The 21,738-nt window shown below is 42.7% G+C and overlaps 1 protein-coding gene across 8 annotated transcripts in view; it reads right to left on the minus strand.

Moving 5' to 3' along the window:
• SLC37A1 (solute carrier family 37 member 1) overlaps window positions 1-18,769 on the minus strand; it is a 39,162-nt gene extending 20,393 nt beyond the window's left edge. Inside the window, exons 1-10 of one of the 8 annotated variants that reach the window (XM_027688998.1) lie at window positions 18,670-18,769; window positions 17,931-18,024; window positions 14,757-15,034; window positions 13,029-13,110; window positions 12,066-12,192; window positions 10,142-10,220; window positions 9,176-9,311; window positions 7,535-7,611; window positions 5,539-5,705; window positions 4,552-4,589 (exon numbers count right to left, since the gene is read on the minus strand). In XM_027688998.1, coding sequence (XP_027544799.1) covers window positions 4,552-4,589; window positions 5,539-5,705; window positions 7,535-7,611; window positions 9,176-9,311; window positions 10,142-10,220; window positions 12,066-12,192; window positions 13,029-13,110; window positions 14,757-14,812 — 762 coding nt within the window. In that variant the 5' untranslated portion in view covers window positions 14,813-15,034; window positions 17,931-18,024; window positions 18,670-18,769. Of the gene's footprint in view, window positions 1-4,551; window positions 4,590-5,538; window positions 5,706-7,534; window positions 7,612-9,175; window positions 9,312-10,141; window positions 10,221-12,065; window positions 12,193-13,028; window positions 13,111-14,756; window positions 15,035-16,545; window positions 16,688-17,501; window positions 17,584-17,930; window positions 18,451-18,669 lie in introns of those variants that run through there. The other 7 variants (XM_027689000.1, XM_027689005.1, XM_027689001.1 and 4 more) reach the window with 7 other exon arrangements.
• Window positions 18,770-21,738: the final 2,969 nt, after the last annotated feature.

Raw genomic sequence — 21,738 nt, forward strand, 5'->3', positions numbered from 1 at the left:
TGGTAAGGAGAGAACATCTGGGGAAAAGGACTAGACTGAGAGACTGCACATTTAATACTTGGACTTATTTCTCCTTTTCAGAAGATAAAAACTGCAGCACGGTAATTTTTAAATGCACAAGCACTTTGCAACAGGAGTTTAACAGAGCTAAGTTTCCTGGCAATGCAAAGTCAAGATAAAAGAAGTTCCTAGAGCATTAAGACAGGTCTGAATGAACAGGATGTAACTATGGAAGAAAAAAAAAGCTCCAGGGAGAAAATGAGCAGCAATAAAACCAGTTCTAAATCACCACATTACCCAAATGCTGTTAAACCTCCTCTTTAACTTTCATGATGGAAGTGCACCAATGCTGAATAAAGCACACTGGCTTCTCACTTTCATTTGTCACAGGTACAGCCTTTCAGAAAGTCAAAGATTAAGCCTCCAATGCGGGGATTTAAAAGCCCTTCATTGCACTCAAGTGTTTACTTGGAAACAAATTTCAGATTGATAAATCAGAGCCAAGATGAATACAAGCAAATGAAGCACAGCCCAGGAAACCAGTGAATAAAGAATAAGAACCACACGTTCAAGGCTCTGTGCCTGCCTTGCCTTCTGTGATTTTGGACAACTCAATGAAATCAGATTACTCACCACTACAAACTCGGTAGAAATACTGGGCTCACGATCACGCTGCAAATAAACAGTAGACCAAATTCATCTGGGATAGTGATATCACACAGAGAGGAATCTGATCTCTGGATCTTAATATAAATCTACACTAAAGTCCTTCCCTCAAGCTGAGCATTTATTTTAGTGGTGCTTAAATTTAACTGGCCTCATTCTTCCACAATGAGGTTTGGTTTTTAGCATCAGCCAGCAGAGCTGCCTGCACCTAACCAAGGCATCTGTCCAAAATTACCTACTACAGCCTGGTGAGAAGAGCAAGTGTGAATGTTTCTTTAGTGTCTCAAAAAAAAAAAAAAGAAAAAAGATTTCTAATGATTTGCAAAAACACAAAAGTTTTTCAGCTGTCACTGAAATGACTGAGCAAACAAAGCAAGCATTTTATGCCTGACAAATTCCAACCCTTGTACAACACAGCTGAAACATTCTGTTCCCAGCATTAACACAGACTTTTACTACATGAACCTTCCTTCAATTAGCAATCAGTTTTCTTTACAGTCAGACACTGTCATTAGCACACCTGCACTTGGAGGAGATCGTGAACTTCTACTCTGCCCTTATTAATTTCCCTAATTTCCAAAACCACCCTCCTGCAGTGAACAGAAGCTGTGATCTTAAATCCATTCACTAAGGATGTGGAATCCTTGCAGACCACACAGGTCTGAAGAGAAGTGTTTGAGCAGTTCAAATAGGACACAGTTTCCCAAGACAGTGGTGAATCTTAATCTGAAAAGGGTCCAAGGCAGGTAGGGAAGTATTTTTATAAACCTCCCATAAGATTTCCAGATGTGAAATGGGAACAGGGAAGGAAGAAGTGATGCCTTTAGCTCTGGAGGTCAAGGCTTCCAGGAAAACTGAAGGTCAAATGCATCCCATGCAACAAGATTGTTCCTGGAGCAGTGATCCTGCTGGTGCCCTAAAGAAGATGAGGTCAAATGCTAGTCCTTTTCTGGGACTGAGGGAAAAGGTGGTGAATAGAAGGGGGGAAAAGCTCCTAAAATACTAATTTTTTGTTAGAAATATCACAGCAAATGTCAAAATTTTCCATACCAGCTCCTTGAGACATATGAGCAATATATTGTGCTTTCCAGCCAAAGTGTATTTGAAACAAATAACAAACATTTACTTCCATGAGGCTGAACAGCAAATTCTATAAACATGAGGCTCTAAGTGCTCCTGAACTCCATAAAGGCTAAGGAAAAAAAAAGACACTCCTAACAGGAGGCGATGAGAGTCACTTAAAATACTCTCATACTTGACAGAAGTTACCTTTGAGAAATGAAAGAGAATTGAATGAAAAATAGAGAACGTGCTGTGATCCCACCTTATCTCACAGTAAGAAACTAAGAACAGGAGTTCCCCACACCATTGAAAGTATTCAGAAGATTTATCAGGAGTACTTCATGTGAGGAGAAAAAAAACATTATCCAGGAAAGAAAAGATAACAGACTAAAAACATTACATTCAGTTACTATTCAAGAGCATTTAAAATGTAAAAAACCCATCTATCTGAAAATATTGGAGGGGGGTGGTAAAAAAGCAGCAATCATCCCTGTACGACCTACTTGTGAGACTTGCAAATAAAAGGTATAGTTCACATGTACAGATAATTTCCATCTGGGATTCCCCTTGGGACCTTCCCTCTGACATTTCCCCCCAGCAGCCATGATTTGCCCTCAAACCTGGGAAACCCTATGACCTTCCCTGCCAATCATCCTTACTATTCTTCCAAGGAAACAAATGAAAACATGGCAGACCAGATTGCCCACAGGAAGCCAAAGGAAAAGAACGTTGGGACAAGAGCTGCTCTAAGTTGTGGTTACAGTAGAGACAAACACATACCAGAGCCTTAGGGAACACAAAACAAGATGAACCTCTAAATACACTCCTAAACAAAACTTGGCTGTAAATGATATTATGAGAATTTATGCACAGCTGGTCTTCCTAATGCTCTCTTTCCTGTTCCCTTTCCTCTCTTTTCTGTTCCCTTTCCTTGCTTTTTATTCTTATCTCATTTTATTTCGACTGCCTCCCTCTTCTTGGGTCACAGCTACGTGAGGCAAGAAAGGAAACAATCATCTTCTCATTTTAATTAAATATTTCCAGGCACATCTTTCTGCCATTGACACAACTTCCTAGAATACTTAATTTTGAGCACATAAAACGTCCTGTGAACTTTTGTTTCAAAAGCACTGAGCAAACATCTTGGTAACAGAGCTTAACCACTTCCAACCTACTTTTAGTGTTTGAACCATCTTATAGAAGGCACTTGGAAGAGAAAGCTTTCCTTTTAGAAACAATTTAAATAGTTATGAGTTTTGCTGCCACAATGGCACACAAAAATATACATCCGACATTCAGCAACCCCAAAAAAGCTTAAGACATTTGCACACACACATTTCAATCCTGGTTCAATAATGCCTTAAAAGGTCAATCCCTGATGTGGACTTTCAAACCACTGTGTCAGGAGAGTGACACCTTCCCTCGTGATACAGCAACATGTGTTACACAACTTGTGTGTGACAGTGTATTTACAGCCTAGTGAAGTTCACAACCTTGACAAAATTTAAGCCCTTGAAGTATAAGCTCTCATGCAAGATGCACTTGATGCCAGTGAAGCATGGGATCAATGTACTCTAAAAAACTCCCAAACATCTACATACAAACAGCATCTCCATCCTTGAGGATTTCAAATTTTAGCAGGTCAACCCTAAGCAATTTGATCCTATGTCAAATTTAGACCTGCTGTGAGCAGAGGATAGAACCACAGAATCACAGAATGGCCTTGGTTGGAAGGGAACAAAGATCATCCAGTCCCACCCCCCTGTCATGGGCAGGGACACCTTCCACTAGCCCAGGTTGCTCACAGCCCCATCCAACTTGGCCTTGAACACTTCCAGGGATGGGGTAGCCACAACTTCTATGGGCAACCTGTGCCAGGGCCTCACAACCCTCATAGGGAAGAATTTCTTCCCAATATCTAATCTAAACCTACTCTCTTCCAGATTAAAACCATTCCTCCTTGTTCTGTTACTACACGTTCTTGTAAATAGTCTCTCTTCCATCCTTCTCGGAGGCTTCTACAATGTTCAGAGGTCCTGATTCAATCTAAATTATTCTGGGATGCCACAAAAACTAAAGCATCCATCTGTCATATGATTCATACAACTTAGCGCAGATTTTTTTCCTCTCTCCTTTTCACATTTCTTCATTAATTTGAGTTCTAGACAAATAAATGCCACATAATATCATGGCTAAACTCATTGCCACAAACTGACTGACTGTTCCAATCTCTTCAATTCAGCTTTATATCCATCCCTTGCTTTTCCCTACCCATGTGCTCTTATTGTCCCTTCCTCTATCCAAGGGAACATCCCACCACCCATCCCAAGCCCACAGACACACGCTTCCTTGACCTTGTGTCAGCAGAAGGGCTGTTTGCTCTTTCTGTAAAGCCTCACACAGGGTTCCCAGTGAGACCCTTCCCAGGATACAGTTGACAGCAAACTCACTATGCCATGCCTAAGCAAGGGAGGCAACAGCAGGAGATGGAACAAAATGCCATGAAGATGCCCAGGAAGACCAGAGGAAAGTAAGAAAAATCAAGAAAAAAAAAAAGAGATGAACAGTTTTTCCTGTTTTACTGTTGTAAGATCATCTATCCCAAAACTTTATTTAAAATAAATTAATTCACCTCTTGATTCACTTGCTTTGAGAGAAAATAAGGTCCTGGTTTATCAGTGAAGCACAGACAAATCACTCTCTCAAGTACAGGATCAGTTGTAACAGCCTGGCACGAAAGAGCCACACGGACTGATTTCCAGAACTATCCTAATAAACATGAATTAGGAGGCAAAAATCAAAAGAGAAAAAGCATTCACTTACACTGGATGGTGTGCAGGAGCAACTTACATCCTTAGGATCTGAAATACAACACCACATACAGTTAACAGTGAAAAGAAGCCTCTTAAAACACTTTCAAACAGTGTAATTTACTGACAACAAACCAACAGTACAAATAACAAGGGCTGTTTTGGCAGTCCTGCTCTTTACAGAATTCTAGTTATCTCTGCAGAACTCTCTCTACTTGCTGAGATAGGGCAGTTATAGTAAAATAAGCATTCATATCTCTGAGTCTTCATAGGGACAAGATGGGGCATTCCTCTTTAACTTCTAATTTAAAGTGTCACAACCTGCTCTACCAGCTGACTTCTGTATTTCCCAGCACAGAAGATGGATGGCAGGGGTTCAATGGTAGCACACAACATACAGTGCAGCCAGGTGGGATGTTCTGCTAAGATACACTTGAACAATTTATCAAGACTGGGAACTAATAACAGGGTGGTGGACTCAATTCTGAAGTGTGCTGGAGTCATTCTGGGCAACAGAGCTGGGGAAGGGTCTGGAGAACAAGTCATGAGGAGAAGCTGAGGGAGGTGGGGGAGCTCATCCTGGAGAGAAGGAGGCTCAGGGGGGACCCTCTTGCTCACTGCAACTCCCTGACAGGAGGGTGGAACCAGGGAGGGGGGTCAGACTCTGCTCCCAGGGAACAAGGGACAGGATGAGAGGAAACAGCCTCAAGCTGTGCCAGGGGAGGGTCAGGTTGGACATCAGGAACAATTCCTTCATGGAGAGGGTTGTCAGGCATCAGAAGGGGCTCCCCATGGAGGTGGTGGAGTCCCCACCCCTGGAGGTATTCAAGGGACAACTGGACATGGCACTCAGTGCTCTGGTCCGGCTGACAAGGTGGTGATTGATCAAAAGCTGGACTTGATCTTAGTGGTCTTTTCCAACCTAAATTATTCTTAAGCAGCTGCTGTTCCTCACCCATAATGAGAGTCCCCCTTGGTTCTGTCCCTCTGAAGCACTCACGTTCAATGAGAAACAGGAAGCAAACAATCCCCATCACAGCAACGATGACTCCGGGCACCACGAAGGAGAGACCCCAGCACGTGGACACCCAGTAAGCAGCAATTAAGGATCCCAAGATATTTCCCACTGAAGTGTGTGAATTCCAGATTCCCATGATCAAACCTCTCCTGCATTTGAAACAAAAGCCAAAAAACAACCCACAAACTTTTCTTATTACAAGCATTACTGGATTGAGAAAAGTGTATGAGAAATAGCTGTTCATCTGTGCTGTTACTGAAATATTTCAATATTTGCAATCTTATGGTTCTTTAACTGATCGTTTCTTTATGCTACAGTCTCCATCTGGCAATTTCAAGGCACCTAAATATTAATAAAAGTGTTGTAAAATACTTCTCTGTGCATCACAGAACTCATCCTGCATTTAATGGCATTTAAAGACACCATTAGGGCTTGCATGTTTCTAGATAAGAGTTTTTTTGATTGAAACAAGTATGCAGATGTTGTGTAGCATGTGGACACGAAGCCTGATGCTTTTGGGAATGAAAATCCTCCTGCAAACACGTTGCCCTGATAATCTGATGCTTTCAGGACACGGTAGACTTATCATGCAGAAGAGAACAACCTGTACAGGATATGTGGAGCAAATTCAGTATTTTCTGGTCACATTCTGGACTTGTTGGGCACCAGCAGAAGATGACACCTGTGCAAGCTTGGCTAACACACACATCAGGCTGCTGTCTGCCTGGAAATCCCAGATTAGCTCCAGCTCAGCTAATGTAAACCACAAAAATCCTACTGAAGTCATGACAGCAGGGTGGGATTTTTTCCCCCCTCCTTCTTCTTCCACGTGGGAAACCTGCCTTGTTCTCAGCAGTTTATGTGGAGCAACCTAACTCAAACAAAGCCCAGTCTTTACCTTGGGCTAAAGATCTAACAGGTCTGCCCATGTTTTCATGGAATTTGTAGCAAAACGAGAACAAAAACCAGAACACTGGCATTCAAACAAGAGCCCTACCCACCAGTCCACTCTGTGGCCTCCTAAAAGTAAAGGCTGTTGCTTTTGTGCAAAGCAAAACCTGAATAAATGTATTTATTTTGCAGACTCATCAATTTTGTTCAGCATTGTATGACAGTTATTCTCTGCATTTTGTAACATTCACCTAAAAGGCTGCAGGGACCACAGAAAACCAGCCTGAACCTACATTTTCACAACTATGCTGTGATTTTATATAGAAAGCATATATTTAACTTTTGTATATCCTTCTCTGGATCTGATAGACAGCAATGCTCTTTTATGGTATTTATCTAAAAAGGATGGTACTACAGTAGCAATATTATGTGCTACACCCACCAACCATTATCAGAGCCTGTGGATTTACCATGCAGCTCTTGCAAAATTTATGGAAAACTACTGTATGGTGGTATGACAAAATAAACATTACAAGTGACCTCTGTGCAGGATTAAGATAAAAACCCAAATAGATGATTTAAAGAAAAGTGACAAAAAGAAAAGTTAAATCAGCTGCCATACATATTTTCCTTTTTAAATTGAATTTTTAAGTTTATGTAAGTGTGTTAGGAAAAAGATATTAGACAGATACTTTTTACAGTTACACCCTGACAACTGTTTTGAAACACAAATGAAAACATGGGAAATTCCACATTAAAATGGCATAATAACAGCCTGTACTAAAAGCAGTCTAAAACTACTAATATTTGCAAGGATTATTCAATTCAATTCTGAAATATTACATCTGAAAAATTAAGTGTCAGACTAAAGAGCTACCAGAGAACACTGGTTTGACATGAGGGAGAATATTTCAAACCCATATACAAACTAATCAGTGTAACAAAGGAAGCTCCTCTCAAAGTTCTACTTAGCTGCTTTTTCGTCCCCCAAAAACGCAGAAGCAGAAAAAAATATTTAAATTGGCTGTATTACAGCCCAGAATGTATTGATCTGTACTTCCAAAAGTCTGGATAAAATATGATTTACCTTCCTTTTCCAAACCAGTTGCCAATACATGTAACGACACTCGGCCAGCCAGTAGTTTGCACCAACCCATTTGCTATCTGAAAGGATATAAAAGTTATAATAAATAAACACACCCTATAATAAGTCAGGTTCCTACACAATCCCTGCCGAGTGCTGTACTGGGAAAAGGAAGCCCTCACAAATGCTCTGAATTTAGAAATTTAGCAGGGAGGTTTGAAAGTGATATTTTTTTCCCCAAGAATAACCAAGTTATGATGTTTTGCAGAGATTCTTCCCTGTACCTGCATCCCCACAATTATTTTATGATTTAAATCACAGACTGTTGTCATTCAACCACAATGCTTACCAAAAGTCACATTGCACTTGAGAAGTGAATTCTCCACACTCAAATAGCAACACAGAAAACTTCACAGAATATTTTGAGTTGGAAGGGACCTACAAGGATCACTGAGTCCACCTCTAATGCTTATCTCAACCTGAGCATATGGAAAAGTGTGTTTGCAATCAAACAAAGTGGAAAAAAAGAAAGCTTTAGGGGAGACTGGCTAACTTTGAACATTCACTTTAAAATGCTTAACAGACACCTGTAAATAAACTGAGAGGAGGAATTTAGCTTACTATTTCAGGCTGAAGTAGGAACTAGTTCAGCCTCCACGTTGCACAGATTATAACTTTAACTATCTCTAACCCTACTCTAGAATTACTCCCTCTAGAATTACACCTTAATGCAAAGGTCACAGTACAATAACTGTACAGTGGGCATTTGAACATGCAACAAAATCACCTGACTCTACCCTAGAAAAAACAAGTAGGTTGGTGGTGCCAGACCACCCTTGGTATTCCAGGACCCACTGACCACATCCCACAGGGCAGCACTGCTAGAGACAGTCAGCTTAACCCTAAAGGAGCCAGCTCCTGCCCTGGAAACCACCTGATCCAAGAGGGTTGGGGCAGGGACAGGGTTAAACAGATTAATTGGTGACATGGTTACACAAGCTTGCTGTGCCCAAGTCAGTACCTGTGCATGCCATGCTGCCCAATGCCATGCAAAGGTGCCAGAGGAGAGAGTCCTACTGCAATAACACACAGGAAGGAGCAGTGCCAAGGTGCAGACCTGCCCAAAACGGCTCAAGTGCCGACCATGTCCTGCTCCTGACCTAAAGTCCATTTCAGGTCAACAGTAAATATTCTTGTGACACCTGATTAGTGCTCTGAAAAAATCTCACACAATGAATCTCGTTACATAAGCCACACCAGTGTGGGAGACTGTTCATCATTAGCAGTATAAATGTAATTTTCCCGCAGAGAAGGCCAGGATGAGTCACTCAGGTCTTGGCAGACTGACAAAAGTAAATAGGCTTGTTTTAAAACTCGCCCACATTTAAGCTTGCAAAGATTTGATCGCTGATTTGACACAGGGTGAAACACACTAATTTGTTTTCAAAGATTTCTTCCACTAGAAAAACATTTTTCAAAAATAAAACCTGGGGCTATCCACTCTGTCAGTTCTGCCTGTCATCACTGACAGTGTGTTCCAACATCTACACCCTCCCATCCAACCACTAATCACTGAGAAACACCCAACACAACACTGAACAGCACCGTAGACACTCTGGAGTGTCTAAATAACATCGTGCCTACCTGGGCCATTATGTAAAACCACAGATTATGTATGTTATAGAAATAACCCAATCCAAACATGGCAGTGAAGAGCCCACTGGCGAGCATCCCACCCGTCAGATAGTACCGGATCGGCAGCCGTTCTCCTATCAGTCCGCTTGGAACGGGGAAGGAAATAAAGAGAAAGGCCATAATTAAAAATGAGATCACATCCCCAGCCTTCACAAACGAAGAATACTTTTTGTTGTTTAATTCTGACTGAGGAGAAACTTTACCGGTAACTGCTGTTTGCCTTCACGGCAGCAAAGGAGCGATTTTTAGCGCTTGACAGGGAAAAAAACCCCAACAAACATTTCATGTTCATTAATTGGTAAGTTCTGACACCTGCACAACCATCTTTCGGGCAGATACTCATCTAGAGCACATTTACTTAGAGAGTCATTTTCCAAATGACAGGTAAGGTGGGACATGTCTCCAGCCTTTTAAAGTGAGACTTGTCTCCCTTGCTAATAATTCTTAGTCATGAGGGTTCTGGTTTTAATAAAAAGAAACATCTCCAAACAGCAGCCAATACTGCACACTGTAAGATGGTTTTGGTATTATTTTTAGGAGGTGTCTGCTTCCATCCTCTGACTCCAGAGAAAGCCAGGACAACCAGTTTAGTTTACAAGTCAGAGACTGATTGAGGACATATGTTCCAGTGTATATTCCTTTGTGTTCCACATGAAGCAAAGACAGGCCAAGTTGGAAAGCATTCCTGCACAAGGCAGTCATGATGGATGCAGGTAAGAAGCAGCTTTCTATAGATCAACAGATATGATACCAGTGGGACTCGGGATGATGTGGGTTTTGTTCCTCCTCAGCAATCAGCTTCTCACTCTCTTCATCAGAAACTTTTCCCATAAGGAATCACAATATCTCAGAAGTTGTGCAGCCTCATAAATTAACAGTAAGCAATAAAGCAGGTTTCCAAGAGAGTGTATTTACCTTAAATACATTCCAACTGCATATGCACACAGAAATGAGTAATCCAGCGCTCCCAGTAACTGTTTGTAGTTGTTCTTATCTAAGAATAATTTTCAAAACAAATTATCAGTTTAAATGTACTAATTAATTCCCAACCATTTTTACATATAAGAAGAAAAATGTTAGTGAACGTGCACTGGCATTTAACTCTCAATAGGCACTTTTACACTTAAGTGCACATTTTGCAAAATGTTTTATTTAATGAAAAAATAAAAATAAATGGCTGTAACATATAACAAAATATTGGTAGGCCCATGCTTAACTCTACCTTATTCAAAACAGCATTTTGGAAGAGAAGAAACACCAGCTATTAATAAGGTGCCCTTGTATGTCCTTAGACAAAAGAAAATCCCCACTGTGACTTGATTAAAAGTGGGAAGATGAGTTGCAAATGTGTGAGATCCTAACAGTCAAAATGGTTAAAAAAATTCCATCATCACAGAGGCTTTTAAAGAATCAGTTTAATATGTTTTTTTTTCAATTGTCAAAGCCTTTTGCATTTCATTTTCCAACTATTCACAGAGCAGAGTTTTGCTTAAAAAAAAACCCAACAAACAGGGTTCTGTTCTGTACAGCAAACAAGCATAATCACACCAAAACGGGACTTGCAGACAGGATGGAGGGAGCAGAAGGGCCTCCACCCAGATGGAAATGCCAAGTCTACTCTCAGGAGACCTGAGCTCATACCAAGAAAGGAAAGACAGTTTGTGTATTTATTTGCAAGGAGCCACAATTGCCATTGACTTTGAGCATGAAGTCACAGATATTGAAGCATTCCTTCTTTCAGTGTCACTCCCAGCTTTCCCAGCCATACTGCCTGAAAAAAACAGCCAAAAACCCAAGCCTAGAGTGCCATCCCGAAGGGGCAGCTTGGCAGTAACCCATGTGTTCATGAAAAAGGAGGACACTGGAGCTCAGAAGTCTCCACTAGCAAAGCCAACCAGTGTTTCAGACACGCAAACTCAGCCTCCCCTCGGTCCAGGGACAAGAAACACCAACCAAGTTTAACTAAATCCCATCCAGTGGGACTAAATAACTTCAGCAGACCTTGCAACAGGCAGTTAATACACTGGATTTTGTCCACAGAAAACCCAGAGCTCAGATCTTTAATTATCTTTGAACAGAGTAGCACCTTTTTTTTTTTTAATTGCTAATTAAGGTCTAATTAGAATGGATGGCTACACTGACTGGGGTGCACTGGCACACTGACAGAATGGACTATTCTACTTCATTGATGTTCCTGGTAGTAATAAAAGCATCAAGGAACAGTTCAAAGTTTCCCTGAAATTCAAATACAATTAAATTCAAATGTAATTGTTCAGTAGGCAAATATTAGTTTTCTATTTAAGTTAAAGGCCATGTCCATAAACTATTCAGTAAGTTGTCAAGTCTATTCTGCAATGAAGTCTCCTCTTTTTCTTCATTGAAACAGAGAGAAAGATATTTCTTCTGGCAGATAAGGACTCTGAAAAGTTCTGATTTCGATAAACACCAAGTCAATTAATTTAAAGGGTTGCTGGATCTTGAATTAAATGAATAGAAAACAATAATGATTTATTTTATTCTTCACCCTTTTTTCCTTGATAGACACTAAAGATAAATCCCGTTTTCTGACTGAAAACTGATCTACTGACAGTATCTTGTAGCTGTAACAAGTAAAATAATGTCACCTGTTTAAGTGAGTGAGCAGGAGAGACATCATAAAATAGGTAACAACTTAACTTTCTTTGGAGAAATCAATTAGAACGTGGAAAACAAAACACCCCTTCCATGCACATCTCCTCAATACCTCCATATGTGAAGAAACAGCAAGAAGCAAATAATCTAATTATGAATATGAGCTCATTATTGGGAAAAATAGAAAACCAAAAAAACCAACCCTTACCAAATGGCTCCCAACCACACTGAGAGGCGTTAAATGGCTTTTTGAGAGGCTGAATCTGGGCAGCATATTCTTTGTAGGAGTCAAGTTCAACTTCATGTGAAGCAGCACAATGTTTATGCAGCTCTCCCTGAAAGGAGAAAGGACATTTGAAAATGGAAAAAACTCACTTGTGAGCTGGGCACTGTTAATTCCCATACAACAACAAACTTAACAAACCCAGACTGACATGAACCTGTGTCAAACCCACCAAAATCAGGAACATTGTCAGCCATTATTAATTGCTTGGCATTTTGATGAGTGAAGCCACCACTACATGAAATAGTTAATCACATGGTTAGAAAAAACAGTCTATAGTGAACTGGTGTTTCTGATAGTGAACAGCTTTGAAACTCTGCAGTAACATCAGGTACTTTGCCCATTGTTACTCACCATTTATACACAAGACAGCACTGGGGGATTTGATTTGAGTTTGGCAAGTTTTACAGGCCGAAGATTAAACTAACAAACCTTGAATTACAGAATATTTTGCCACCAGCTTCACCAGAAACAGAGTCCCAAGTGTACAGACAACTATGATGTTCAACAGTACTTGGAACACTCTTGTAAATGCCAAGGAAATGTTATCATGCTCAACTCATCAGTTATGAGTAGCTTTTCTCAGAAATATCACTGCAAACCTCTCAAATACCTATAATTAGATTAAGTCACATGAATTAAGTGTAGGCAAAGCTGTGTCAAGTTCTAACCCCAAAAACCAGACATATATGCAATATTCTAGGCGTGGTCTCACTGAAGTTTATCAAGCAAATGTCACTGTGTACTGGCTTTATCAGTTTTTCATCTTGAAGCCACTTCAAGTTAAAGTTTAACACTGCCTTTCACAATGGGAAATACTAAAAAAGACAATGACTTCCGTGTTTGAGGAGCAGAAGGATGTTTAAACAAGGACAGAACCCTGCTTACCTTAACTATACTAATAGGTTTCCTTGATAAATGGAAGCTGGCATACAGCAGGAAAGTGAGAGAGAAAATGAAGGCTCTATACCTACAATATAAAATAAAAAGATTTTTGAAAATTATTTTATTTAGGTTTCCTTTTAGCACCAAGTTACACAAAAACATCTGCCTTGTTTGCAACCTTCCTTTGGGGGCTATTAAATGTCAGTTCAACATTAAACATACTGATAATCAGATTTCACACCTCACTGTCTCACTGGGTTTTCTGGTATGACTAGGACATAAGTGATGGCTCTCTGAGTTGGCAGTTTGGATATTGTGGGTTATTACTTCCTTGTTCTCTTACTGCTTTTAGGATTCTGCTTTACTTTTGCCCTCCTCTTTAACGACAGAAATCAGCTGTTTCCAGGGATGGATGGTGGGACTGACAGAGTGTACTGGAGCACATGAACACAGTTAAGCAGGTTTGGGATTGGGAAGGAATTCTCCTTTGTGCCTCACTGGCATCCTTGGGTCTTTCTCTGCAGTTCAGCTGAATTAAAAGGGCATCCCAAAATCCCTGTCACTGCAAGCATTAAACAAAGTCAATAAGCTGATCTATTCTCTGCTCTACCTGCAGTTTCAGTTGTTTAAGGACAGCACTCTGAGCAATTGTGCTTTTAACAATACACAGAGTCCAAGTGTATTTGCTGGTTCCTTCTGGCCTTCATCTTAAAATCAACATCACTAAATAAAAGTACATATATAAATACAAATATCTGATAACACACAGACTACTATGGCCCCTGATTTTTAATTAACGATTTTCAATAATTTTTTGCCTTACAAACTTTTATATAATCAAGGCCTTGTTTTATAGTTCTGGTATATTCACAGAGACACTAGAAGAGTTATCCCACAAGCTGAATTACTCACTCTCACAACTGAAAACACACATTTATTCCTCACAAGGAATAAAACTGAAATTACTTTGTTCCTGCTGCTATACTAGAGAAAACACATGATAAAATTGCTCAAATGGAAAGTGCTTGGTCTTTCATCTGTTATTTTTTTTTCCACACACAACTGACTCAGTCTTCTATCTCAGAAAGCACATGAACTGATGTCACAAAACTTCCAGAATTAGTTTTCTTGAAGCAAAGAGAATTTGATTTTGGTTCGGTTTTGTTGGGGGGTTTTGTCTTGGTTTTGAGTTTTTTGTGGGTTTTTTGTTTGGTTGGTTGGTTTTTGTTTTGGTTTTTTTTTGGGGGGGGTTGTTGTTGTTTGTTTGGGGTTTTTTGGGTTTTTTGTTGGGTTTTTTGTCTGTGTTGGTTTTTTTGTTTTTGTTTGTTTATTTTTGGGTTTGCTTTTGTTTTTAACATTACAGTAGCAAGAACTAAAACTGTAATTGTACAAGTCTGTATTAAACATCAAATTATTGGGGAGAAAATACACTTGTGGTTGAGAAATGAAAGCTTACCTTAAGCCACTCTTCCTACCTAAGAGCTTGAAAATAAAAATCTGAAATTTATCATTTAAATATCATTTAAAAAGGACAAAAGGCTAGTAAGGGTTTCTTTGGGTTTCCCAATAAAGCATCTTACTTTTTAAATGTCATCAATATTTATTATACAACTGGCTATATTTTCTTCCTGTATATATTAAGCAATGAAAAAGCAAAAATAGAGGAGTGTGATCTTCCCAGATACAAATTCACACTGTCCACAAAGATCACCACCATACTTCAGGACTTACCACTGATCTCGTGAAAATGAAGTGATGAAACGAATCCCAGGAGGAAGCTGAGCCATCTACACTACAGCTGGTACCAAATTTTAGGTGACACACTTATGTACTTGTGACAGTGTTTTCTGTTCTTCCGAATGTGTAACAAAGATCCCCTTGAAGCCGTGGGATGGCAGGTAAAAAATGTGGAATATCTGCTGCTGAGCTGATGTCCCTGTAGGTTTTTATTCTTATACCTTCAGTCTCCACGTGGCAAATCCTTCAGTCTGCCTTTGTTAACTGCTGATCTTCAGATAAGAGAAGCTGATAAGTAAACAGTGTGATCAAGGATTTGTAATATTTTCTAACCATAAAATTTCAATCAGCATAATCTACTTCAGAGGCAAGTAATTACCATAACTAACCTTCTAGCCATCAAAAACGTAATGGAGAATTTTAAGCTGATATAAAAATGCAGCCTTTTCTGAATTTTATCATTTATAATGCATTTTGAGAACTCGGCATAGTACAAAGCAGCGGAGACACAAAGGAAAGATGCAAGCACAACTTGATCCAAAGCCAGCTGACATCAAAACACTCTGCTTTTGTCCCAGAATGGCTACAAGCAGACAATTCCCCAGCCCACAAAGATCTGTTCAAGCACATCAGAAACATTCATGAGCTTGCAATTAGTTCAAAAATGGCTGTAGTGTTTCCAGCTCGGAATAGAGACTCCTCCAGCTTGAGAGTGGGTGCTGCTGAACAATGCTGCCAGCAAGACTTGACCAGCACTCCCTCTTCCACCCCATTTCCCTGTCCCAGTGGCAGTGCTGCACAAAGCACCGCATCGTCAGAAAACTTGGAAAAGAAAATAAACAAGTTTTTTCACCACCTGAGCTCCCTGCACCAGCACAAGGGGAGAAGGCAGGATCTTACGTGTCCATAACAGGCAGGGGAGAGAGAGACTGTAGCCACATCAATTCAGTTTGGCTTAAAGTTTCAGAGTTTCTCCTGTTTGTTCAAACATGGGCTGAAGTCCCTCAACAGAAAAAAAATACACAATATCTTTACTGCAGGTGCTGCACCAGAGAGCAGCTTCACTGTTAGCTGGCAGCAAGTCAGCCAGCTGTTGAGGGCGATGACAAAAGGCACTGTAGGCAAAAGGTGTGACTGCAACTCACACCCTCCCTGTGTGCTCACAGCAGAGCCACCCCAGCAGGATGTCAAGTTAACACACCAGGGCCTGCAGCATAACCCCTACCACCCTCCTGGTAGTCCTGTTAGGAGGGTTTAATGACAGCAAAAGCCACTGATGGGAAGTTGGTAGGATACAGGATCAGCTTTCCTGGTAAACAAAAGAAAACACACCTGCCAAGCAAGTAAACAGACCTGCCCAAGACCAAGGGTTGGTCTTAACATGAGATCATCTTCATTGCCCCATCTTATTACAGAAATCAAAACTATTCCTCAACCAGATGAATGCCAACACCAAACAGGATCCTGCTGTGTCCAAGCCAGCAACTTGAGAGCTTCACTACCCACATTGACTTTCTCCCCAGGAATGGAGGAAAACTCACCTCTTTCCAAACAGAGCATCCCAACAGAAAATCAGGGGTCTGCTCCTTTATGCTAACACATTTTTGCCACAGCTTTATTTTTTCCAGTATCCTGGTTCAGTTTGACACCTCCCTCCCCTCGAAGTGAGCTGACTTGCTAATCTCGTTTGGCACGTTTCACCCCCCCACACCTCCCCAGCTCTGAATCATTTGAGCAATTAATTAAACCCCGTAATCATTCCAACCCAACATGGGTTTCCTACCTACTCTTTGAGGTTGCAGAGGTTAGGGAAAGTGCAACCCTACATCTTCCTCCCCTCTTCCACTCCCAGATGCAGGTCCCTGCTTCCCACTGTGTCAGACCTTGCAGTTGTACAGCCATGGTTCAGGTGGGTGATTTGTCAGAACACCTGCCCTGAAATGCAGCTGATCCAACAGAGAATATTAATTTGTTCTGTAGCCATAAAACTGCTACTTAGGATTAATCCAAGGCAGCGGGAGCATAAAGGCATGGACTGAAGGTGGGATTGCCCCTTCCAAGCACAGCTGGCTAGTTAGGTCAGAGGAACTCAATTTCAAAACAAACAACTTGTCAGTAATCTGTGTTTGGTTGATAGCTCCAGTACCAGAAGAAAGGTAAAAAGAAAAATAGGTTGGCACAAGCAGCCCCCCAGCTGGAGGGAATTTTTCTTCCAGCAGCAACAAACCTATTTCAGGGTGATCCCAAACCCCACTTCTCTCTCACAGTTATCCCCAAACACCAAAATTATTATTTAACTAACCACACTAAGCAAGGTGACAGGAATATCTACTAGGAAAAAACTGAGAAGCCAGCTGAGAACAAAAACCCGAGGTCAAACATCTCCTTAAATGGTTATTTTAAAATATAATAGGACAAGGCAATTATCATCATAGCAAAGCAATTGTTTAACAAGCTACTATTTAGCAGCTTTAGCAGTAAGCAGGAAAAAGCTTCACAGATCTTACAAAAGGTTTCAGTACTAAGTGGTCACACAAGGTTGCACATCTGTGCACCTGCTGCACAGATGGTACTTGCACCACCTCCCAACAGTAAATCCCATCACCCGGATCCCAGTCACTTCCCAGCAAAGATGACTGGACTATAAGCAGCACAGAGAGGACTGCACTCGAACTCTATTTGACAGAGGTTGATTTCATTTTATGTACTGCAGGCAGAAACAGCTGAGTCCTCAATTACTTGTCAACAACTTATCTCTGTCTCCAGGTATCCGTAAGTTCCTCTGACCTTCCTGCGCTTTTTAATAAACAAATAGAACGTCCTCTACAAAAGGAAAGGAATTTGTGGCAATAAAACTCGTGAAAACAGGTTATAAAGATCACATCCTGCCGTAGATTAAACTAAATTTTAAAAGCCAAACCATACTTCAGAAATTACATTAATAAGGTACAACACATAACTGAGTTTGCCAATACATCCTTTGTATTTCTGGTTTACTAATGAAGCTCAAGGACAATCTCCAATTTAATCACTGAAACCGGCTTTATATTCTTTCATTTTCTGCAACTATTTCAGCCGACAGCCAAACAAACACTTCACTTCCTCCTTGCTGTACTGCAATGTATAAAGAGATATTCTAGTTTGAATATAGTTTGAAACCATATTTACCTTCCAAAATTGGTACTGCTCCTTCAGGCTTCCCACTGGCTGAAACATTCCTCCCTGTTTCGGGAAAACAGTCATCGGTGACCGGCCTTTCCCTCTGCAAACACGGTAAACCCGGGATCAGCTGTGCTGGAGAGGCAGAGGGAAGGAAGGTCGTGCCTGGCCACGCACAGCTCCCCAGAGGGCAGAGATTAATTCAGTGTCTGCAAACAGCGGGTAACCAAACCCTCCTCGGGGTGTCCTCAAGGGCTCAAAACGCCTTCGCACACACACGCAGGTCAAATGCACGCAGCGCTTAACGCCCGGCAGCTCCGCACCCGAGCCAGAACCTGCCGAACCCACCACCCCAGGGCATTAAATGGCCATATTCCTTCTATTTAACACACAAAAAAAAACCCGGTTCATCCTGGCTTAGCCACAGAGGGGCACAGCCCCGGTGAGCACATCGCGGGTCGGGGGCCCGGGACCCGCAGGACCGACCAGCCCAGGGGCCGCCCCGGGGGCCAAGGGCAGCGCCGAGACCAAGAGCGGGAGCCGAGCCCAACCCACGGGCAGCTCCCGGCAGCGCACAGGGGCGGAGAGCCGGGGCCGGGTACCCTCCACCCGGTGCCCGAGCGCTCCCCGGGCACCCCCCGGCCGGTCCCGCCGCTCCCGAGCGGCCCCGCGGCTCGGGAGCCGCCCCCGCTCCGCCCCCGCCGCGGGCACGGCAGGTGCACGGCCGCCCCCCGCCCGCCGAGCCTACCCGGCGATGCTGATCCCGGCCACCGGCAGCTTCCCGAGTCCCCGTGTCCCGCCGAGCCGGGCTGTGCCGGGCCGGGCGCGGCTGCGGATCGCCGCCCGCCGCGGGAGCTGCGCGGCGGGACCGGGCGGGCTCGGCCCCTCCTCCCCGCCGCACCGAGGAGGAGGAGGAGAAGGAGGAGCCTGCGGGGGGAACCCTTTGCATGAGGAATAGCAGTTCCCGCCGGTTGTCCTGACCGTCTGCTCAGCGCTGGTGAGGCGCATCTGGGGTGCTGTGAACAGTTCTGGGCTCCTCAGACATGGAGCTCCTGGAGTGGGTTCAGAGGGAGGTGTGAGGATGATGAAGGGACTGGAGCATCTCCCTTACAAATAAAGGCTGAGGGAGCTGGGCCTGTTCAGCCTCGAGCAGACGCGGCTGAGAGGGGCCCTCCTCAATGTGTATAAATACCTAAAGGGAGGGTGCTAAAGGATAGACGAGGCTCTTCGTGGTGATGCCAAGCAACAGGACGAGAGAAAATGGGCACAAACTGATGCTCAGGAAGTTCCACCTGAATGTGAGGAAGAACTTTCTTGTGCAGTGACCAAGCACTGGAACAGGTTGCCCAGAAAGGGTGTGGAGTCTCCCTCACTGGAGATATTCCAGGACCCTCTGGACACAGTCCTGTGCCATGTGCTCTGGGATGACCCGGCTTGAGCAGGGAGGCTGGACCAGATGACCCACTGTGGTCCCTTCTAACCTGACCCATTCTGGGAACTGCTGCCCCTGGCCTCCCACAAGGCCCCAGCTCACCCCCAGCCTGCTGGGCAGGGAAGAGCTGCTCCCTTGTGCTTGCCATTCCCACTGACCCACCTGTCACCCTGGCAGCCTCTCCCACTCCATGTGCTCCAGAGTGGTTTCCTGACCCCTCCGTGCTGCCTGGCATCACCAGTAGGAATCCCAAGCAGGCAGCCCCCTGGCCTGGGTAGGTGAGCACAGGTGTCTCACTGCAGCACTGTCGGTTGCCTGCCAGACATAACACGAAGGTATTTCTGGTGCCAAACAGCAAATGTTAACAAATCACACACCAGGTCACCGGAAATCCGAAGGAAAAATTCGGTGGTGCTTCTTTAAAAAAGAAATAATATATTTATTTTAGTTGTCATCTGGTTTCCTGATCCTGCAGTGCATTTCAGCAACCGTATGTATTTCAAAGCTCAGTTATTTATATAAATGCATGCTTCCAGCTGCTGGTGCATTTCTTCATCATGACCACCTCCCCAGTGCAAAAAACCCTATGCTGTTTCTTTCATCCAAGACTGAATAGCTGCTAACAGTTACCTCATGCAGGTTTAAATTTACCTGTATAACTGTTTGTCCCCTGTAAAGTACCCCCTGCCTGGCACAAATGACCTGCCTATGGCACTCACTGAAGTGTTCAATTTTGTTCTGTCTTTTCCCTCTCCTCTTGCACTGCCTGTGCTGGAAATACCAATAAAAGAAACTCTTTGACTCCCAGTGTGATGTTACCTAGGCTCCACATGTCAAACACTCAGACACATGCTCAGCTTTGCTCCACAATCACAGTGGCATCTTTCCTTCACTTCCTCTGAGTCAGTAAATGAGCCCTTCGCCCTTATTTTAACATTTGCAGAACCAGGGTCCCAGAGTTGCACCCATTGCAGACGCAGGTTGATGCTGCACAACCCACTGCTTTAAAGCTTGCTGGTGGCAGATGTTGATTCCATCCTTCTTTTGCTGCGATTTGTAAGCAGAGAATCAGAGGTTAAAAAAAAAAAAGTCTTCACATTATCTCCCCAAGCACTACAAATTACTTACTTGGAAAGCTAATGCAGTGCTCTTGATTATCATCAGTCCTCTGAGGAGATGATTTTGTTTCTCAGATAAAAGCAAAAGCCTCTACTCACCATCAAAAGGTCTCAAATTAGCACAGCTTTTACCAAACCATCCTGCAGCATAAAACAAACCACAGTTTCATTCAGCGTCTCAGGGAAAGGACAGTGCGTGGTTGCTTTTTTAACAATACAGTCCCATGCCAATCCAAAAGAAAAATCATCTGCCCCAAACCCTCACCAGCTCAGCCTATTGTCAAAAATGGACATAGGGCTAAGTTTAGCAGTCTCTGAACACTTGGAGATGGAGATAAACAGGCATGTCCCGGGGCTGCTTTAGCTCTCCACATCTACTGTCCCCTGTATGATGGTGCATGAAGTGGAGAAGGAAATACTTCAAGCTGCTTTATTTTTTCTGAGCAGCCTATCACAGAAATGTCCTTGCCTTACTGACAGGACAACTGTTCTCTGGGGTGGAAAAGCACATGCTAAAATCCAATATAGAGGGGGTAGTTACAGCCAGAGCGTCTGTGTAATGACAAATGATACTTGTCATTTTTGCTGTAACAACCAATTAGCAGAGACAAAACTAGTCAGGGGATGCTCCTCCAAGAGCAGTGATTTGCATGAGTCATGTGGCTGCACTTTTGCACTGTAAGGCACAGACATCATTTATTCTGATTCACACACACATACACACCAAAAAAATGAAAAGTCGTCTCTTTACAGCACAAAAGGTCAGACCCATCAGAGTGCATTTGTATACATGAGTTAGCCATCTCAGATTATCACAACAACTATTCATCATCATGTGGAATCCTCATATTTTTTAAATTGCTGTCGCCTTGGCCCTTTTTAAATTCCTGAAAGAATTTAACCTCGCTTGAATATCTTCCTATTCTCAGTTACAAGCAGCTTGCAAAAAGCATGAGTCAAACAGCCACAGACACCCTGATATTTTTCATACTTAAAAGTAGAAACTGCATCTCCCATTCAAATAAAGGTTCCCTGCAATCCATTCCTTTAGCATCACTGAAACCTGCTGGCCGCCACACTTGGCACAGCTGCTCTCTCTGCTGTGCCAGTGTGGGTCACCAGCAGCTACAATTGCCAGAAGCCATCAAATAAGTAGGAATACAGAGAGAGGGAGCAGCGGGAGCTGGTGCTGCTGGTTGCACAACAGCCTGCTGGTGTAGAGCATCAGAGGAGGGCCAGAGGTCAGGCGGAGATAAAAGGAGATCTA

Source organism: Neopelma chrysocephalum, unplaced genomic scaffold (genome assembly GCF_003984885.1).
Source record: "Neopelma chrysocephalum unplaced genomic scaffold, ASM398488v2 Primary Assembly neopelma1_76, whole genome shotgun sequence".
In the NCBI taxonomy this organism is placed as follows: Eukaryota; Metazoa; Chordata; class Aves; order Passeriformes; family Pipridae; genus Neopelma; species Neopelma chrysocephalum.